This window comes from Dermacentor variabilis, chromosome 6 (assembly GCF_050947875.1).
Source record: "Dermacentor variabilis isolate Ectoservices chromosome 6, ASM5094787v1, whole genome shotgun sequence".
Classification (NCBI taxonomy): Eukaryota; Metazoa; Arthropoda; class Arachnida; order Ixodida; family Ixodidae; genus Dermacentor; species Dermacentor variabilis.
Genome location: NC_134573.1, coordinates 16,163,788 through 16,186,146, shown reverse-complemented (window position 1 = coordinate 16,186,146; position 22,359 = coordinate 16,163,788). Strand labels below are relative to the sequence as shown.

General features: G+C 45.2%; 1 protein-coding gene across 3 annotated transcripts in view; it reads left to right on the top strand.

Annotated features, from left to right (window-relative positions):
* Positions 1-22,359, top strand: part of Raf (serine/threonine kinase raf oncogene) — a 221,222-nt gene that overhangs the window by 116,132 nt on the left and 82,731 nt on the right. For all 3 annotated transcript variants that reach the window (XM_075694807.1, XM_075694804.1, XM_075694806.1), the window contains one exon: positions 6,191-6,367. In XM_075694807.1, the coding sequence (XP_075550922.1) occupies positions 6,191-6,367 (177 nt within the window). The remainder of the gene's footprint in view (positions 1-6,190; positions 6,368-22,359) is intronic.

Below are 22,359 nucleotides of genomic sequence, written 5' to 3'. Positions count from 1 at the left end.
CTAATATGCACCCCGAGCATTACAAAGGGCGGCGCAAAGCTCATGTACGATACATTGGCTGCATGCTTGCAAACATCCCAGAAACACATACTTTATACACGGACACATCACGCACTCAAGAGGGCTATACCTCGGTAGTTTTGGATTGCACCGAATCCCTGAGAGACTCTGCTGCAATGCGCGGAACAAATGCCGCTTACGGAGAAATTCTCGGTGTTGCTCTTGCAATTCGATAAGCCATCTGTGTTCCTGAGGAAGTGTATATATTGATGGACTCGCAACAGGCATGCCAGGCGTTCCTATCAGGACATGGCATCCCGAGAGCGGCGCACCAAATTCTCAAACAGATCCCGCAAAATACACCAACAACACCTCCCCGCATCCTCTTACTCTGGACCCCTGGTCATACCTCGCTGCCGGGTAACGAATGCGCACATGCTGTTGCCCGAGAAATTTCCCTCGGGGCGACTCGGCATGGTGAGGCGACTAGTTCAGAGTGGGGGGATCCCTTGCTCCGTTACAAAGACATACTCCGTCATTATACACGCATTCGTCGCACCCACGCCGCACCACCGCCGTCCTTCTCGCGGGAGGAAGCAGTGGCATTACGCCAGTTACAAACCGCAACTTTTCCAAATCTTGTCTCTCTCAATAAATTCTACCCACACTGTTATTCAGATCGTTGCCCTGGCTGTGGCAGCTCGCCCACAATCTTCCACGTCACGATTGAGTGCACTGCAAACTTCTTTCCTCCCTTGCCAACTCTCCTTTACCCCCTACGCAACAAGGAGCTGTGGGACGATGCCCTCCGCGACGGACCTCCCGAGGTCCTCCGAGCTGTGATACAACGGGCTCGAAACATTGCCGGAATCATCTTGGGACCCTGGACTGAGGGTTCCTCCCACACTGCTCTCGCCATTCAAATATTATTAATAAAGATGTTTTACTCTCTCTCTCTCTCCACTTCGTCGATTGCTCTTGATCGTCCAGCGTTCGATTGGAGTGATGTATTTGCAAGCAGCCATTTGCAATCATTGGTGACTGTACAAGCTTCCATTGTCTTGGTATTCCTTTGGATGTGGCAGGGAAATTTCGTTATAATGAAATAGTATAGGAGCAAGTGTCACTATATTGAGCAAAACGAGAGCCAATGTTTCGACAAGTCGGCTTGTTTTTTTTCAAGGCCACTTGTCGAAACATTGGCTTGCGCGTTTACCTTGTTCTCGTTTTGCTCTTCATCTTGAATTTCCATCTCCCGCCTTCCCCGTGCTTCCCCTGGTTGTCGTTACATTGAGGTTCTAAATACATGGTGTTCAATGACAAGGAGTTATGAGAAGTTGAATACCTTGCTATATCGAGAATTTTGCTATATTGAAGTTTATTATGTCGAGATTTAACTGCAGTTGAATGCCATTATAACAGAGGGCCTAGGTTCCCAAAATCATTAGTTACGCAGGTCATTTCGTTGTAGAAGCACTCATGCACTTGGATATGGCACGCAGATCACACGGTCCCAAAAAGGCCTACACAAGAGTGGCATAAGGACCTGTAGCTGTGCATGTGTATGTCTTACAAGTACCAGAAACTGTTTCAGCTTAGGATACAAAAAGATCAGGCATAATGAACCCAGCCAGCTAGAGAAGACAATGTTAGGGCTACTCTTCATTTCCATTATGCTTATTCCCAGCATCGTCTGAAGGTTGTTTTAGCACAAGTACATACAAGAGCAAAATTCTTGTCTTTTGGGGTTCTTTCACACTCGGGGTGTACTCACTGGACTACTAACTACCATAGGTTCGGGCTTAGCGAGCTGCAGGGCTGCGTGCCCTTCGCTGAAGTGCAAACTTGGGACGTTTGGATTATCGCCTACTAAAAGCATGCAGTACACTACCAACAGCACCATGCCCCACATGCTGTAAAACAGATAGGTGGAGATGCTTATCGCAATTGGTTTGGTGGTGATAGCTGTGATGCTGCGTGAGACGACCCTGAAGAAGATTTACTGGTACCAGAATAAGAGACTGAGTGCGCGCTGGCGTTTTTCCATGAGACAGGTGGGTGAGTATATTGGTGCGGTTGTGGTGGGCAGCTATGTACTGCTCTCAATTATTTTTTGTTGACATGGAACCTAGTGGCCAGAAAATATATTAACGTTGATTGGTGCTGAAAAATCATGTTTTCTGGGAACTTGCGAACCAGTAAAAAATAAGCCTAACTCTATTAGGTAATTTTTTATGTTCTCTATGGCGAACGCTGGCTCCGGGAAACCATACGTAACGGTATCGTGTCGGCAAGGTTCTATTTAATCAAACTTGTGGTATCCAACTCTGTATTGGTTATAGTGAAGCAAATCTTTGTTTGCAAGTGCCTCAAAATATATGTTGAGGTAACAAAAATGTATAATACAGTCGCCAGCCATTTTTTTAAATGCCCGAATTTTTTGGACTTGCACGATTATTCGGCCTTTCCTGCAGCAGCACCGCCTACACTAGAACAATAATAACTGAAATTTGGGACGCCGCACGCTGTTTTGCGCATGAGCCACAGGCACAATGCTACAAAAACGAGAGCCATGCACAAAGTTGTCATGTTGATTGGCACAAAACCACGATTTTGGTTGCCAGCTGCAAGTGAAATGGTGCTGGGAAGGCCTAGCGGCCTAATCCAAGCGTCTGGTGACAAGCCATAGTAACACGAGATTAGACTCGCACATGAGACTGTCGTCCGTAGTAGCAGAGTATGGATATACACAAGCATGTATGCCCTAGTGTGAAACGTTTGTTATAAAAAAAAAGAAGTTGTTTGCCGATTACCAGTGCTCCTTACTTCATGCGCAGTGAGATTGTTCACGAGGAATGGGTTGCACGTTTGGTCGACGCAGCACCACTGCGAATTGCGCACGAGATGAATATCTTTAGTTGGAAAAAAAAATAAAATCATTTAATGCTGCTTGCCAATTAACGGTGCTCCGCATTTCATACACAGCGAGAGAGTTAATGAGGAACGGGGTGCACGTTCGGCCGCCGCATATTTCACACGGCATGACTATCTCTTTGGGGAGACCACAGTCATGTTCACCTTTGCCCACTGCCGCACTGCAACTTGCGTTTCAAACAAGACAGCAGAGCAATTATAGAATTGCGACTTAAGATAACGAACCGCATCTACCACGCATCTGAGCCAGCCGCAGCCTCAACAGCGTGAGGGGAGAAAATCCGATTTTCGCTTGGTAGCCGGCATTGAAGCAAAGTCTTGCCATTTTTCTTGTGCCTTCTTCACTTTCTCCAAATCATCAGGCTGCATTAGTAGTGCTGGAATGCCGCATGAACACCGGCCGCTGCCAAAAGCTCTTCCATCTGCTAAGCCTATCCTGCAATCACGGGGGGAGACTCCGGTGGGGCTTGGCACGGGTAGCAAACTATTGCCGGCATCTTCCAAAGCTACGGCGCACTTTGGAAAGTCTCACAACCCTCATTTCTTTTTCTGTTCGCTGAATTTATGGCTTGTAGCAAACTGAACGTGACATCATTTCGTGCCGAGTTTCGCACACCCGAGCAGACGACGGCGAAAAGCTGCCAGTGGCATGGCGCTATGACACTCACATGCCTCACTCAACGAATGGAATTTTGCATGGAGACTACTTTTTCGTGGGTTTTTTTTTTTGTAGCCATTCAGCGCACAGAGTAGTGTTGGCGCGAAAACTAAACGAGAAGAGTTGTTCTTTCAAACAAAACCAAGATGGCTACAATCGGAAACTGAAAACAGCAACTATGCATCATGGAAAAAGGCCCTTTTTTGCGCATTCGTCAGTAAAAATACAGCTCGCCGAGGCGATATAAAACGGCATTACGACCAATATATTGGTCCAAGATGCTATAGACACTGTAGATCAGACTGTAGATCAGACACTGTAGAATCCAGAAATAATGTTTTCAGAAAATTGATTTTTCCCCGATTTTTTCTGTCTAAAACCCATGTCCCCCCTTTAACAGAAGAAGGATAAGTTATATAGCCACACAAGCAGACTACGCCACAAAGGCAAACTCGCATGAGCACTGAGCCATGCCTTCTTCCTTCGCTGACAGCGGCGTCCCACGCTTCAGCTAGTTCCCACAGGGTGCTTCCCGAGGGAGGGAGCTGGCAATATGCTAACACACTGATTGTCACGAGCTTGAGCACGGAGGTCCCTTTCTATCATGCATTCCATGTCGTCCCACTCATGGAGAGCGGCATCAGCTGGGCCGACGTTCTTGCCAATCACATGTGGTCTCTCAATATTCATGGGCTCATCCTTTATGTCTAGCTGTTTGCAAGATGGTAAAGTCCATCCTGGCAGGCTCACTGAAATTGTGGGCAAATGTGTGGGCGCATAACAGCCAGACATACTGAGGAGCCATCCAAGACGGAGAGTAACAAATTTGTGCACATGGCAGTAGACATGACACTAGGCACAAAAGAATAAATACAATTAGTACGTAAGACAAGTGTGACATGTTAATGTTGCTAACCTCAGTTCAAGCTCTGCAGCACTCACAGTTCCAATCCGCAGCAGTGGCAGTGACGGAAGCAGGGGCACAGCCCGACTGCGGCAGGATCTGACAGGCAGCACAGTCTCCAAGGGCAGCACTGGAAGCCGGAGCAAAGCCCAGTCTCACAGGCTCAGGACCAGTGATGTCAGGACATTGCCCAGCACTCAGTCCGTAGTGCCCGACAAGAGCGTCCAGTGCTGTCCCACTCAGATCAGCTCGTTGGCCCCATCGTCTCGGGCCAATCTCACGTGACACGCATGCTAATCGCGTGCACACTCGCGCTTTTCAGCCCCACACACCAAGCACACAAGGACCACAGAAAAAATAGCACATCTCTCTTTATTTCATAAGGTTTACTACCATAACCCTCGCCTTAAGCAAGAATTACTTTACCACCCTTCATTCTTATCATCTCATATTGACCATCATCATAAAGTATTTGTTCCTCATTGTCGCACTAACCTACACTTAAATTATTTCGTTCCTCAAACTTGTAATGAATGGAACCACTTGTCCACCTCCATTGTATCTATTACGGACCCCAGTGACTTTAAAAATGTGCTTGAATATATTACCTAATATTTGCTTTTTTTTCTTCTATTTATTCTTACCACTCCGTTCTGTAACGCCCTATGGGCGCTGAAGGTATTCAAATAAATAAAATAAATAAATTCCACAACTCATGCATGTCAAATACCGTCCTCTTACTACAGGGTCCCCTTAACTCTTCCTGGACACCTACGGTTGTTGCCTCTCCGAGATTTTTTTCTTTTGAAGTGTGCGAGTTTCCTGTGTAGACTTTCAAACAGCACACTATTTCAATCTTCCACTACTTCAAAAGCAGTAGTGCACTGCCGTTGGACTCGTGCGGCAACAGTTTTTCCCAAACATGATGACCTCCGTGGCATGATACATGCTGAACCCAAAGTTCTTATATGGAAAGAAACTTAAAATTACATATTTTATGCGTGGTAAGTTCATATCAGGCAAGAAATAAAGTGCTAGGCTCCATTATTGCAGTTTTTCATGTCATTGAAGGTGGTGGTCACCTGGAGTGACCATCATACCTGAAGTGTGTTGAGAGGGCTAATTTTTATAATTATTGCTTGGTGTTTAATATTGGGAGTTTGTAGAAATTATATCACACTCTGATGTTCACCCAGAGTGTGACAAATCAAATGATAGGGATTCTGACTTTTAAGCTCATGATGCAGCTTACTGGAATGCTCAGAGAAAAAGCCGCACAAGAACACCCCTTCACACTGTGTGAGCCTCCTAGTTCCTCTCATGACTGCAAAGGTTGCCTATATGGAGTCTCTCCTACAAGAACCCTTTGCGCATGGTTGTGACCTCAGGTGACCACCTCACTTCGCGCTTGTCTTCGTCGTTCTTTTGGTCCCTTGTCCTTGTATGAGCTGTAAGTGATGTTTCGAACACCTTACCCTGTTTGACTGAAAAGTGAAAAAAAAAAAAAAACTTTTATCGTTGTGAGAATAGCATTTCTTGACCCAAGATTCACCTTTTCTTTTTTAAGTAAAATTCAGTTTTACTCGCAGAATGAACTGTACATGAAAGAGTTTCTGAAAATCTTGTATGCAGTAGAAGAGGCTTCAATTGTGCCTTCTGGCAAAGTCTTGAATGTGATGCGATGGTTGCTGCAGGAAAACGCGGCACGTGAGCATCATCTTGTTCATGGGCTGTGTGTCCAAGCCACAGCTGACCATTGTGACGCAGTGGTGCGAGGGCTCCAGCCTGTACAAGCACCTGCACGTGCTCGAGTCAAAATTTGAGATGCTGCAGGTCATCGACATTGCCCGACAGACGGCACAGGGCATGGAGTGAGTACACATGGTGCATGCCCCTCCTCGGGCTCAGTGGTTGTTGTTGTTTTCCTTCTGGTTGTGTCAGGCAGTGTCTACTACTCTGTGTGCTTTAGTAAGATTTGCATGTTCTGTCAAATTTAATGTTTCATCTGTCAATTATGACTTGTTGTTCGACTAGTTGGTACATGTTCATCTTCATAGAAATGACGCAGAACAAGACAGCGAATAGTAGTCGAAGACAGTACAGGTGCCAGTAACAACTTATTTAACAATTATAACAACTTTATTTATTTAGTGGCATCTGTTCCCTCTTCTGCTATATTCTCATCTGGTTTTGAGCCATTTTTATGAAAATAATTCCAATTGTTTACTTCCTGAAAGTTCCTGCATGATGAACATGTTTGAAGATTTCCTTACCTTCCATTTGATCTAATCTGATACTGGTCGCAGCTGATGCGATTGCGTTGTTAATGCACAGCACGCACTGTGTCCTCCCCACAGCAGCAGAGCTCTTGGGAAAGCACGGTGGTCAAGGTCAAATGTTTTTCCCGAAGGGAATCGGGTGGTTTTATGGATTTCTCGCTTCATGACTAATAATGCAGTGTAACTGCATACAGTAAAACCCTCTATAACGAAGTTTCACGAGAACGAAATTATTGCGACAGTGAAATACTTCATGTCCTTTGCGGACGCCCATAGAATTAAATCCTAAAATGCTCCTAAAATTTGGGAAATCAGAAAAAGACTGTGGAACAATGCCAAAGGAAATCGCGAAAAACATGACAGTCCCCCTCACCTTCGTGAAACTATACATTAACAGTCGCGCCTTTGTTTGGGACGACATAACCAATGACAAAATATCCCTTAAAAGAAACGAAGCGGAATCAAGCAAAATAAACGGCCCGCCAGTGACGCGGAGAAGAGCTCGATAAGACAACTAACAATGATAAATGTAAAAGCAAGAAGCTTACTAAACAAAATAGAATCTTTCGAAAACCTGTTGACTGATCGCGAACCTGATATAGTCGCCGTCATGGAAACGTGGCTTTCACAGGATGTTTCCAGCCGTGAAATCATGCCACTGAACTATTCAGTCATTCGCAAAGATCGGGGTTCTTGTGGCGGTGGCGTGGCTCTTGTGGTGAAGGAAAACCTCCCGTTTGTTTTACTGCCAGGTGTGTCGGGTGCTGAAAGCGTGTTTTGCAGGCTTCTTGGTAACAATACTACTATTTGTGTGGGTTGCTTTTATAGAAGCCCCTCTTTGGGTGATGAGAGCATTTCTGCCATTCAAGAGTTTTTACACCGACATGCTAACAACTCTAGAATTATCCTTATGGGAGACTTAAACCTTCCAGACATGGACTGGATAACTATGCATGGCGGATGACGCCAGCATACTAACCCACCTTGCGCACGAATTTCAAGCCTTTACTGAAGTAACCTCTGGCCCGACAATCGATGTGAGCACAGCCTGGCTCCATTTTAAGAATATGGTTTCCTACTGTCTAACTATCTATGTTCCATTAAAAAAAAAGCGACCACAAAGAACAAGCGCATGGATAACTCGGGAAGTCATCCACACAAAGCGTCATGTAAAAAGGGTACGTAACTCTATTAAAAATCATGGATCATGCTCATCCAAAACTAACAAACTAGCATGCGCAGTAGCACATTTTCGACAGACACCCAAAAAAACCAAGGAACATTATTTTCATGTAACGCTACTTAACTTCCTGATAAACAGCCCTCATCGATTCTGAAACCATTTCCGCCCTACTAAAGACGTGTTATCAGACCTGTCTCCTGAGGAAAAAACTAACAACGCTAATGCCTACAATAACTACTACTACTATTTTCACTCGAACTTCACAAAAGATGACGGCAACCTTTTAGACTTGAGTAGCAGTCCAACATTGCGCATCAATCCTTTAATCATATCTGACGTGGGTAGGGACACTAAAGCGAAACAATAAATCAGTTTAGACTAATGAAGCATTGTTTGAGAACGCTGCAGGCAGTCATTTAAAAAAAAAATAGTTTGATTATTAGATGAGAAAATGAAGGTCCAAGTATCGGTGTTTGAATTTCGCGCCGAAACCCCAGCGCCGAAACCCCAGCGTGACGTCAGGGATTCCAAAGTATGTTTTCGCATTTGGGCCGCGTTGGCTGAATAAAAGTTCCCGAAACTTGCCATGTTTAATATTTGGTTCCTTTAGAACACAATGTAATCAATCTGTACCTCTATATATAATTAGTAGGCCCTAGAAGCTGCCATCAAGATCCAAGACGTCGCAGCCCCCTGGTGCGGGAACTTAAGTAGGCGTCGCCAACCGTATTCTGTTCTTGCGCTTTTTCTGGCTTACCAAACGTCTTATCGTTGTAAGAGTGGTGTTTTTGGTGTTGTAGTACAGTAATTTACTGATTCAGAAGAAATCAGTTTTCACTTCAGTGTCCCTTTAACATGTTGCTCATCCTTGACCCTAAAAAATCATATGGACCAGGTAACCTTCCAAATCATTTTCTGAAGAGATACGCGGAGTGGCGCAGCCGATACTTAAGCCTGATATTTCGAAAATCCCTATCACAATCATCCTTACTCGACTACTGGAAGAATGCGAAAATCATCCCAATACACAAAACAGGAGATACCTCTTTGCCCTCTGATTATCGACCAATATCTCTCACTAGCACCGCTTGCAAGATGCTCGAGCATATCATCCTTAAACACCTAACAAACTTTCTTGACGCTCAATTTTTTAATGCCACACCAGCACGGATTCCGCCATGGACTGTCAACCGTCACGCAGCTTACGGAAGTTTTGCATGACCTCGCATTTAACATTAACAACTGTAGCCAGACTGATATAATATTATTAGACTTTTCGAAAGCATTTGATCACGTACGCCACAGTAAATTATTAACGAAATTGCGAGGTTTTATTGAGAATGGTTAAATTTTAGACTGGGTAACAGATTTCTTAACAAACTGGACACAATTCATACTATTTCAGAATGTGGAATCTGCGACAGTGCCTGTCACATCAGGCGTCCCTCATGGATCCATGTTGGGGCCACTGTTATTTTTAATTTTCATTAACGGCATAACCAGGCATATTGACTGTAACATCAAACTGTTTGCTGATGACTGCATTGTGTACCAAGCAATTAACACCTACGAAGATCTTGTTTCGCTTAGCAATTCACTAGACCAGCTAAATTAATGGTGCAAAAAATGGCAAATGACGATAAACACAACTAAATCAGTATGCATGACAGTAACAAGAAAAAAATGACCTTACGATTTTCCGTACTTTATTAACGGCACAGTGCTAACAAAAGTTCACCAGCATAAATACTTAGGCATCACTCTAACTTGTGACCTGAGATGGCACGCGCACATTACCAACGTGACCTCGAAGGCATTACCCAAGCTATTTTATCTCCGAAGATGTCTCCACCTCGCACCCATGTCGGCTAAGCTTATCGTGTATACTACTTTCGTTAGACCAGTTTGGAGTACGCTAACATAGTTTGAGTTTCCCCACTCATTAACTAATATAACGAAACTGGAAAAAGTACAGCGAAAAGCGCTGCGGTTTATTGACAACAAGTATAAACGCACAGATTCACCCACTAATCTTGCGGCTATATCGGGTTTACCGACGTTATCATCAAGAGCGAAACTAGCACAGCTCAAATTTTTATTTAACATGATTGACAACTATTATAAGGTAGACCTAACAAAATACATGTTTTTCACAGTCATGATCATCGAAACATAAACATGTACACATTTTAACAGAATATTCATGCCATAATGACACATTCATGTACTCTTATTTCCCCCTCGTGATAAGGGAATGGAATCGCCTCGATCCTTCAGTCATTTCTGGAGACTCATTATCTCAGTTCACATCACGGTTAGAATCCATATCAAGCAATCAGTAATGCAGTCTTATTTACATAATATGCTTTGCAACTCTCGTGAGTCATGCTGATTATTGTAAAGGTGTTTACCGTTATTTTTTTCGCGTTTGCTTTCTTTTCATGATGTATTCTCTTTATTGCTAGACATGGTGATATATATATTTGTTTTGTTTTTTTATGTATTCCAACGTTGTTCCTTTGTGTTCCTTATTTATTGACACGCAATTGTACGTGCACGTTTATTGCCATGTATTTCATTTTTGTATGCCCACCTGCTATGGTTTTTAATGAAACTGGCAGTATTGAAAATAAATAATAAATAAAAATAAAATGCATTGTGTACCTCTCGACAATAAAATGTAGCTGAGCTGCAATCCCACATCAATGAAGTTTGCCAGACCGCAACCCTGCATACTGTCAAACCCACTTATAACAATCCCAGAAATAACAATCTATCAGTTATAACGACCACATTTCAGTGCACTTACAATTTTCCGACCCTCTGTATGGAAACTGCTTCCAGATATGACGTATATTTATTAAGTTGCCATACTGCTACAACAAATGCTTATGAACCCAGTCACGGTAAGAAGAAGGCGAGTGCGAAGTGCCAAAGCAAGGAAGCATGACCATACTGGGCGCACAGCAGTATGTGCCCCGCTCCAGTTTAACCGTGACGATGGTGCAGGCTTCGAGATGAGTGAGCTACTGCCTCACGTAAATTTCAGAAGCCGCGAAGGAGGTCACGCATGATGATGTGTTTTCAAGGTATGCCTCCACGGTTGAGGCGTGCTGACGGAGGATCTTCGTCAGTTCGACTAACAGCAACTGCACCTCCATAGGTTGCTGCTTTTAGTTTTACATATATGGGCTTGCAGACCAACCCAGAGCTGGGCCAGTATATGGTTGGCGTTGCGGAGACAGGTAGCAGCCGGGCGACGACGAACGGGATGGTCATCGTGGGCTCCACTGAGTGGCAGGTAGGTAGTCAGTGATATCGCGAGGCTGTTCACCTTGCTGGATGCACGGGGTGTTGACGGCGAACCTTCGCAGACCCAAGTCACGGTATTGGGCCTTGGCTGTAGACGTGGCCCGCTTCTCCGGTGAACGGTGACAACGGGCAGTGGTCGGGGGCACGCCATACGTCTGTCTTCCTTGAGTAGTGGCGCATGACAGCAGACGGGCAAGTTGGTGGGGGCGATGGCAGACAACGGAATTGCGGCGTTACAAGACCCTGGGTCAGGCACGAAGGGGGACCTTGACGGCAGGCGACAGCGGCATAGGTTATTGCTTCTGCCACCGCAGGCAGATATTCAGGCTGCACTTGGGAAAGGCCCAGTGACCGTCGAAGTTCGTCCTTGACCGAGGACACCTGAGGACACCATGTCAGTGACCGAGGACACCTGAGGTTGCGACGAAGGAAACACTTGCGCAGTTCTTCGTGCACAATGGCCCTGATGTTCTCTTGGAGATCACCAGAGCCTAGTGCCTGGGTTGCGCACTGCCGCATTAGGACTTGGCGGTTATATTGCCTAGTGCACATTTCCAGAGTTTTCTCTATCGTCGTTGCCTCTGTCAAGAACTCAGCTACGGTCTTCAGCGGGTTGCAGATCAGTCCAGCGAAAAGTTCTTGCTTTACGCCTCGCATCAAGAAACTGACTTTTTTCTGATCGTATAGTTATGGGTCGGCATGCCTGAAAAGATGAATCATCTCTTCCATAAAGATGGCGATGGACTCAATGGGTAGTTGTCCTCATGTTTCCAGCAGAACTTTGGCCCTTTTTTTTTCGAACAACACTCTTGAAGGTCTAAGAAAGTTACTGCGGTACAGGCCCCACATTGTAAGGGTGGACTGCCGGTTCTTGATCCAAGTCTTTATGGCATCTTCCAGGGAGAAATACACATGGCGTAGCTTATCCTCAGAAGTCCATTTATTGAATGTTGACATACTTTCGAAGGTTTCAAGCCAGGTTTCCGGATCCTCTGACGAAGCTTCACGGAAGGTGGGGTCTCCCTGTGTTGTTGAAGCATGATGGGGGATGCTGGGGCTGCCATTATGGTTGTTGACTGGCCGCGGTCTTCCTGGTCATATCAGGCAGAAAAGTCTGTGCTCCGAGGGCAGTCCTTGCAGTCTGCGGCTCGCTCGCTGGTCTTGGGCGACATTGGTGTTGTCTTCAGGCTTTGGCCTTGAATTGCCGCAAAGCCGCAATTCAAGGCCGCAAATGATGTCACGTAGTAGTGACAGTAAAAAAGGCAGCAAAAGTCTGATTGACGAAACTAGCATTCTATAGGGTGAGCCTGGGCCCTAAAAAGCAGGCTACACTCAAAGAACAACAATAGCGGCGAACACAGTCGGCGATCGGCGAAAAATCTGATCAGCAGGTCAAGCACGTCAGCTTTTATACATGAGCCATTGAACGTTCCAGAGTAATCGCTGGTGCTCACGTGTCTTCCAGAAAGTTCTACGCCGTCTGCGTCACTCATGCAATCAGATTACACAAGGTTTGGCAACAACAGACAGCAGATAGAACCATCGATGGCATTCCAGAAACTTCCGATACATTTATTTATTTTTATTTATTTATACATGACTGCAGCCTCAATAAGGCTATTGCAGGAGTGGGATGAACAGCAAACATACAAACATTTATAAACAAGCTTGCGTGAATTGTTTCAGTGGTAGTGAACGGATGTCACCTGGTAATGAATTCCAGACTTTAATTGTTGATGGAAAAAAACTGTGTTTAAAGGAATGAGTGAGGGCAAGAAAGGTAGAGATATTTAGAGCATAGTGACTCCTCTTACATGAGGGTTTGGAAAAAGTCAAATAGTTATCTAGAGAGGAGAGGTGAGGAGAAATGATTAACATATGAAGGAATTTTAGGCATTCAAGGTTGCAACGCTCTGCAAGAGGAGCGAGACCAAGTAGGGGAAGAGTTAGACAGCGAAAATTCTTTGTCATATCTCCTACAAACAAAATGCACTGCCTTTTTTTGCACAGATTCTAGTTTTTTGATGTTACAGTGTTTGTATGGCTTCCATACAACGCAGCCACATTCGAGGAGGGGGCGAATTAGGGTTTTATGTGTAAGAAGCTGAGTTTCTTGAGGAGCAATATGCAGCGTACGATCCAAGTAACCTAGTCCTTTAAGGGCCTTGTTACAGGTGACATCAATATGTTTTGAACACGACAAATTGTGTGTTAGTAGGATGCCTAAATATTTGAATTCGAAGACCCCATTTAAAGTAATATTGTTTAAGGCATGGGTAAAGAAGGAAGGGGATGAGTGTTGTGTAAAGGACATGGAGACAGTTTTGGGAAAGTTTATATTCATTTGCCATGCTTTGGACAGATCTCGGCAAAATAATTGTTAAGGGCAACATGATCAGTAGGAGATTTAATGGTATGATATAAAACACAATCATCTGTAAAAAGGCATATTTTAACTGAGGTGTGTAGGGGGAGATCATTAATGTAAAGCAGGAATAAAAGAGGACACAGTACTGAGCCTTGGGGAACCCCTGATGAAACGGGCATCAGGGGTGAGTTAGTAAAGTTGAAACATACATATTGCGAACTCTGGGAAAGAAAGTCTGATATCCAGCCAACCAAAGACACATTTTTTAGTATAGCGAACAGCTTGTGCATAGGTAAGTTTAGAGTATGAGACAGTGTCAAAGGCCTTTGCAATGCCTATAAAAATAGCATCAATCTGGTCACCTGTGTCTGAAGAGCTGATGATGTCATGAACGCATTCTTTCAGTTATGTTATAGTGCTAAGGCCATGCTGGAAAGTGCATAAAATTTTGTTAGTTTCAAGAAATTCCATAATATGTTTAAGGATAATGTGCTCAAGTAATTTACATGAGGGTGCTGTTGAGGAGATTGGCCTTTAGTTAGATAACAATTGAATGTTACCCGGCTCAAGTAAGGGCAGAATTGACGCACATGAGGGAGGAAGGGTAGCGCTTGAGGGAGATTTTCTCAAGACATCTGCTGCACCAAAGAAAGTATTGAACGAGAAAAGCAGTTGGTATACCGTCAGGACCTTCTTGGTGTCTAAGTTTAGGATTAAGTTAAGTACTCCCTCAGGGGCCAATGATATATAATCGATTGAAGGGTATGGTTCGTAATCAAAAACAGGGGTTACAGAGTTATAAGTCGTAAACGACAGAGTGGAAGTAGGTGTTAAAAGAAGAAACTATTGTCTCCGAATCAGAAACGGCAACATTGTTGATTATTAATGTGTCCCAGGATCACCCAGGTGGTAAGATAGCTTTTCAAAATTTTCAGGGATTAGCCATCATTAATTTCGGCAAGGTTACCTTGTAATAAAATTCATTTGTAGCAACCATTTTAGAACAGAGTTCTTTTTTAGCACTATGGAATTGCGTGAGTTGTTGAGTCACCAGAGCATTTTGATCGACGTAATCTGACTACACGACGTGATATATGCAAAAGGTCCGTAGTCATCCAAGGAATTTCGGTGTTTGTTTTATTTGTTTTTAAAGGAATAAAAAGGTTGATACACTTACTGACAAGATTTTCGAAGAAACTTGTCAAGGTATTAGTATCACTAGTGGTACTTATTAGTTCAAACTCATGAAAAGAATTGCATAGGGCGTCTGTTATTGCCAAATCATGTGCACGGGTAAAGTCAGGAAATGTGCGATAGATATAGTGGGATTTAGGGACAATTCCAGGAACTGAAATTAACACGGCATTGTGGTCAGCTATTCCATCAATAACCTCGCATTCGTAACCGGCATACAGAGATATAGTAAGAAAGACAAGACCAAGGACAGAAGTTTACCGAGTGAAATCCTGAACAATCTGGTGCAGGTAACAGGACAATGAAATGTGAACCAACTCCCGCTCGACAGCAACTTTGTATCCACTTACTTTCATAGAAGACCAATCAGCACCAGGAGCATTAAAATCGCCCATGCAGATAACATTGGATGAAGAAGTATTATGACTATGCAAAAATTCACATAGATTGTGTAAATGCTCAATATTGGAACTAGGTGGACGGTAAATGACCCCTGTAATCAAAGACACATTTTCAAGTGGAACTTTACACCACAAAGACTCAGTATCGGATGGGGCAAGGAGTACGGAAGAGTGAAGGCGAGATTGAAGAAATAGAGCAACACTGCCTCCTCTCCCGAATTTTCTGTCATGCCGAACCACTTTGAAACCAGGGGGGTTACCTCAGAATTATGTATGCCATCATGTAGGCCAGGTCTCAGTAACATCGATAACATGTGGCGAGTAAGACGATACCAAGGAAAGAAATTTAGAGAAATTGCTGACAAGGCTCCTTGCATTAACGTTTAAAATGGAAAGTTTATTGCCAGTACCGTGAAGTCATGGGGACTTGGTCCTAGCGAGTGTTTCGGCGGGTTTAGTTGAGCCAGCAGATTATCTGATGAGAGTATTGGATGTGCTATCCCAATCGTGTCGTACCCTGTTAATAAATACATGATCAAATCAAAGTTGGACAGATGAGCCACTATCCCTATGATAGCAGGATGCTTCCCAGAGCTTCTTGCGACATGCACATGCACACGCAGGCGCTTCCTGCGCTGATCGATAAGATTTGTTAAACGATGAAATGCGGTCATTCAATAAACAAGTACACATGTCAATATTGCAGAATAGCTTGGGTGAGCTCCGCTGTAAAGGCTGTTCCTCTGTCAGTAATGAGGACTTCTGGCCCACCATGTCATAGCAGGATGTTCTCAATGAAAAATTTGGCTACTTCCGCCGCTCTACTATTTCGTTTCAGCGTAGCAGGTAAGGTAGTCGGTGGCCATGATGATCCACTTGTTCCCAGATGCTGACATCAGAAAGGGCCACAACAAATCCCTTCCAATCTGTTGAAATGGTCCGCAAGGAGGCTCGATCAACTGTAGTAATCCCACCAGCCTCCACGGTAGCATCTTGCATCACTGGCAGTCTTGGCATGTCTTGATCTAACAGTCAACGTCAGCGGAAAGGTGTGGCCAGTAATATCTTTCCTGTATACTCGCTAGCGTCCGGGAGAATCTGAGGTGCCCAGCGGTCCAAATTTGAGGGCCTTTCCATGCAATCTTAACTTTCTTAAATTGGGCAGCAAAGGGTCCACTGATGACGGTTTTAGTCAGCTCCTGTGTCCACCAAAGCGGTGACTGCGTGGCCTTCGAGAAGCACGTCGAGGTCAGTGGTTCTTTGTCTTGCATTACGGTTACGTCTCGCCATTGGATCACAGCTGCATCACATTGTGCCATTGTTGTTATGTCTCGTCGTCAGGTCTTCTTAGGCAGTGCAGTCTTGGCTTCGAAGCTGCATCTTGATGGCAGCGTGTCGTTGCTAGGTCATTGACAAAGTCTTCTCAGGGTCTTCGGCGGCAGCAGAGGATCTACGTCATTTTGACAAACAGCAACCACACATCCATCAGTCGCCGCTTTTAGTTTCCCAGATAGGTGCATTGATGGCAAAGCCTCGCAGTCCCAAGTCGTGGTATGGGCACCGGTGGTAGACATGGCCCGCTTCTCTGCAGTGGTAGAAAAGCGGGCAGTGGTCTGGAGCACGCCATACATCGGTCTTCCTTGGGTAGCTGTGCTGGGCAATGGGCGGGTGAGCTGGCGACTGAGGTGGCGAACGATGGAACTCCTACATTACTGGGCTCTAACGCGGGCACGAAGGGGGACCCTGATGGGGGGCGACGGCACGGGAGGCGGTAATTCAGGCCACACATCAGGAACTCTCAGTGACCGTCGAAGTTCATCCTTGACCACCTCAGTGACCAAGGCCACCTGAGGTTGCGACGAAGACATCTTGCGCAGACAGTGGTCCTTGAAGGTCGTTGGAGCCCAGTGCTTAGATTGCGCGCAAGAAAGCAAATTGTTGGCTGATGCCGAGATGCAGGTGTCCCTCATCCAAACCAAAATAAACTCTTTAAGGCAGTGAAACACAACACTGAGGCATCGTGCATGGGCTGAGAGTATGTCAGGACAGTTGAGGTTGACTTGCGAGTTGTTGAGAGAGAATCTCAATTGTGACACAGTTTGGGCCTCATACCACTGAGCTTGCTATCAGTTGATAGAAATAGCTCATATTCGGAAATATTTGTTTCTGTATGCATCTACTTTTATCGTATTTGAGGATGTCCAACTTGATTCGCAAATTTTTTTGAAGACATTTTATTTGCTGTGCATTTTACTAACCCCTCCTTTGTATTCTCTTGTTGAATAACATAAACACTACTCCTTAGTATTCAAACTGAATTGCCATTTTTAAAATTTTTTTCATATGCTTTCTAGAGAGTGACAGCATTGGGTGACATGGTTTCAGCCCGTCTTGATATAAAACATAGTTCTGCATCACTCCGGGAATTTGGAAATGTCAACTTGGTGGACACCCTGAGAAGTGATGCTCGAGCTGAAAAAACCAGATGGCAAAGCTGCTCCTGTAAAACTTCCGTAGGCCATGCATCTGCTGAAGGTGTGAGCACAGAACACCGGAAGGCTCACCTACTGCTGCTTGTGGTGAAATCTCGAATGGCAATAGCATCAGGGTTGCGGTGGTCGCTGAAGGCATCGCGAAGGTTGTGCTTGTGGGGTTGCCATACCTGTGAGAGTGAAATTTACGCTTACTGGAGCTGGGTGGCAGAACCTCCAAATCAGTGAGTAGCGAGGTTCCCCCCAACGAAAAGTAAACAGCTTGTGAGAATGTTCAAGGAAGGAAAGTGACGGCGGGCAGTAGAGGAGCTGAAGGCGCCTGCGTTTAGCCCAGTGAATTCCTTAGAAAAAGTTGTCACGCAGCTTCTTTTGAGCCGGGGAGCAGCCTCACGGACAGAGTAGAGGTTTGATGCTGGGACCAGCGCGTGCCAACGACCGGCAAGAGTGGGCACAGGCAATGTGGGCCAACAAGATGCAGAATGACGCAACGGTTCAAACAGCGAGAGCTGTTGCCAGTGAGTGATCGAGGTGGCGTAGTGAGTAAGGACGGCTGCCCGCAAGTCTGCGTAGACATTGGGGCTGGGGGATGACGACCACAGCCCAGAATGCAGCTGGAGCCTGGAACCTTGTTTAGAAGGAAGTGCCTGTCGAGCTGGATCAACCAGATGTTTGGCATGTCGATGTAGAATTCCCAGACACCCTCAACCGTAAGACGTCTACTGGACCGCGTGAGGTCACGTCACTCACACCTTGGTAGAGTCGGTGCACTGATGCTGGCATGGCAGGGCTCGGTAATCTGAGTCACCAATTTTTGTGTTGACGTTGGCGTGGCTGGGCTCAGTCACTTAGTCACCAGTTTGTGGGAGGTGGTGCGAAAAAGTAACCATCGTAGCCACAGTTTATTTAGGCCGGCCGGCCTTGGTGCCGTGAAATCTTGGGAGGCAGTTGCTGAGGTCGAGCGCACCCTCGTGTTCCATTCTCGCACTAACTCCCTGTGAGCCCATCTTCTTCTTCGCGTGCTTTGTATGCTATAGTCGTGCTGCTACAAAATAATGAGCCTACAGGAAAAATAACAGCGTTTTTGAAATCGGGAGAAGAAACTAAAGCATGCCAGCTTTTATCAAGCTTGTTTCAAAAATAGGTAAGGATTGCTCTAATCACCATGTCCCCCCTGAACAGAGCACAGGGATGTTTTGGTAGCTGGCATGCCACAAAGTCGACTCTTATTTTGTCATATATTGACCTGCTAGTGCTGTGGGGCTCCAAGTCAATAACTGTGTTAGCTTGTCACAAGTCACAAGGAAGTCAAAATATTGCAGTTCGACCTTTAAAGAGTGGTTTCATTGCCTGCCAGGCAAGAAGTTGATGTCAAATTAACCCACTCTCACCTTCCTTCAATGAACAAAAACAAAGTGAAAGTACCTAATGAGTTTTTTGTGCAGGTAATCACTTTGGTGTCATAATCATTGACACGCTGGACCTTACTGCACAGTTTACAAGCAAAGTTTCGTGACAGAAGCTGTACTTGTTTCAGCGAAAGTTTATGCATGTGCCACATTTGAAAATGCTAAACAATGCCTCCAATGGTCACTTATTTGCATACTCGTGTGAAATGTGGAACCCATTTACAGGGACTCTGTGTCAAATTAGGGACTTTTCAAAAGCAAACTGGCAGACAACAAAGCCTCCCAGATAATGTATAATTTAGAACAGGAAAGCGCCGACTTTTGCTGCTGAGAGATCCTTCACTTTTTTAAATTTTTTGTTCCATATGTACCTCAGTCAGACAGGCATTGAAACATTTATCTGAAACAACCTCTTCAGGTATCAGATAGAAAAGACCTCAATAAATAATTGCATATATACCCCTGTAACATGCTTGATTATTTCTAACAGTCTGTCAGTGTAATATGGTAGTGATTTCGTGCTCTGGGAAGTATTAAGAAAATTGCTGGTGTTTTTTTCATGGGTGCACACCTTTGTCAATTTGTAGTAATTTGATGCTTGACATTTTCATGGCATATTTGATGATAAAGTTCGGTGTTGGAAGAGGTCTTGTTTCTGCAGCTTTGCATCCTTGACTAGCACTTACAGTTTGGTTGAAGTAAGGGTACTGTGGTGGTAATTTGATTACTAGTATAATGTTAATGCAACCACTGGTGATAGTCTCTTTCATAGCATATAACTGTAATTTGTACATTGATCATTGTGTTGAGCAGACAAAATATTATTGAGAAAAGAGAGGTGTCTGTCCTGTCCACTGGCCTCTTTTCCCAACAATTTTTCCGTTCAGTGCAATGATCAGTATGCAACACCAACTGGTCCAATGGTCCTGTAATTTGTGCTTGTTATACCATTTGTCTAGTCTTATGATTGATTAGTGCATGCATTCAAACGTTAGTGTTTCATTTGTGGTGGCTTGTTGCTTCTGGTGTTTGTTTGGCCACTGCTATCACAGTGAAGCTGTTGATGATAACATAGTCATCTCAACCTTCCCACAACAGTGCCTTTGGATTCTTTATTTGTAAATAATTAGTAAATTATCCAGTACATATTCTCTATTGAATGCCATCAATATGTTGCCCCCATAGGAGTAGTGATATCCTGCCCAAACTGTGCACCCTGACGTTATTTGCTGCATTTTTGCTGGCTTAGCTAATTTATTCAGTCCAGGTTGTGTTTGCAATTGGTCTGGTGTGCAATCTTGGGCCACTCCTAGGCCGCGCTGTCACACTGTGGATTTGTCAAGTCCTGCTTTGTGGGAACAGTGCATTCAGGTTGTACAGTCAAATCTCATTGATTCGAGCATGCTTAATTCAAACTTTTGGTTTACTCTAGCATACGCTGTGCAGGGTGTGCACCAACCAGGAAAACCGGGAATTTGAATAGTCTGGAAATACTCAGGGAAAACTCAGGGAACTTGTGCTTCTATCGGGGAAAATTAGCAGTATGTAATTTTATTGAAAGGGAACGAAAGTCGTGTTAATGCTCGCTCCAGTAACAGACAAATCGCAACGAATCATCGTTGACGCCGTGTCATCCGCACAAGGTATTGCCAGACTCGTTAACGATCGATTTTCCAGAAGCCCCATTTTCCGGACATGCCCGATAATTCGCACGGCTTCGCGGCACCACCACATACTCCATAAAGTCAATGTATATTGCCCTGACTGTAGGTCTAAAATGGCATTAATCAAAGCCACCACTGCCGCCATTTCGGTTGCCTCACTGCCTCAAACCGGTGCTTTCGCACGCCGATCCGCTGGCAGATGAGCCACCACCGCAGGCCTAGCTTCCGTAGGCCATTAGGCCTAGGTGCTTCTACGTTCGCTAGCTTTTTGCCACGCGGCGCCGTGTTTTTCATTGAAAGAATTCGCCACTGGGCCTCTTCGATTTTCAGAGTTCTGGCAGCCAGATGGCAGCCAGCTAGTTCCGGTTCTGACAGGAAGTCACGTGGGCTGGGATCCCAAGACAACCCGAACCTGCCCGAAGTTTGCAAAATCGAACGCCGCTACAGCTGACCAAATGTAAACATGCTACCAGCATGGCAGCGCCCGGCGAGGCCGGCGCGCGCTCGGCGTAGTCGGCCCATTTATGCGTTACCAGCTTGAAAATATATAGTTGCATTCAGGAATACGATCACTTTCGCGCGATTTCGCGCGACTCGGCGCAGGACGCGTACTGGGCCAACCTCGCCTTGCGCAGCGCAACAGGTGGCCTCCGACGCGGCGGATGACAAGACGCGAAATCGTGATTGTATACTCGAAAGCGATAGTTGGAGGATCCCTGTACGCGGCGATCACGTCGCCCACTGGCGACATTGATGAGTTGGCGCTGTGTCATTACAAGACATGAAAAAGCAAGTTATCGGGTACGTCTCATACGCATAAAATTTCGCGCCTACCTGCTTGCACGGGCTTCGATTTCAGAAAGTTTGTTGTGGCTGGTGGTGCTTCTCATTTTGACCCCAAGGAGCTGGGGACGCGGCTGGCGCATGAAAATGCATGTCGCCTGTGACCAGCGAAACGTTTCACACGAAAAACATTGGTCGCAATCATGAGAGCAATAAGCCAATGTACATACGTGTGTGTCTAATGTACCAAGTGCAATCAGTGTATTCTTATATCAACGGCCTGCAGTTCGAACACATCGGTTTCGAGCTGCCACCTAAGCATAAGACGGACAGACGGAGCGAACATGGGCTAGCTGCAAAGCCTTGGCTAATTGCAGAGAAAGGAGAGATATATACATACGCGAGATATGTGAGAAGGAACGCCACCAGTGAAAGACGAACCCAAAATGTACCGCAATGTGTGGATGAGCGTCTACAACTTTCGTGGAACACGATGCAGTTAACATGCACGCATGAGAGCGCGGCGCTCTGTTCGCCGCGAAGAAGCAATCAGGGGACACACACACAAAAGCTTCAAGCGGTTCACCACGGCTCGTATCACACCGCTTCGCGATGCGCAACGGAGCGTTAGCACCTAAAAAGATAACGCTAGAAGTAAGGAAATCCGAAGATGACCGTAGACAGTTGGCTGAGCGAGGTAAATGTAAGTCCTCAAGCGCCCGCGTTGCACTCCGTGAAGTCCCAGCAAAGATGGCGGCGAGCGCCCATCGCCTCTTTTAGT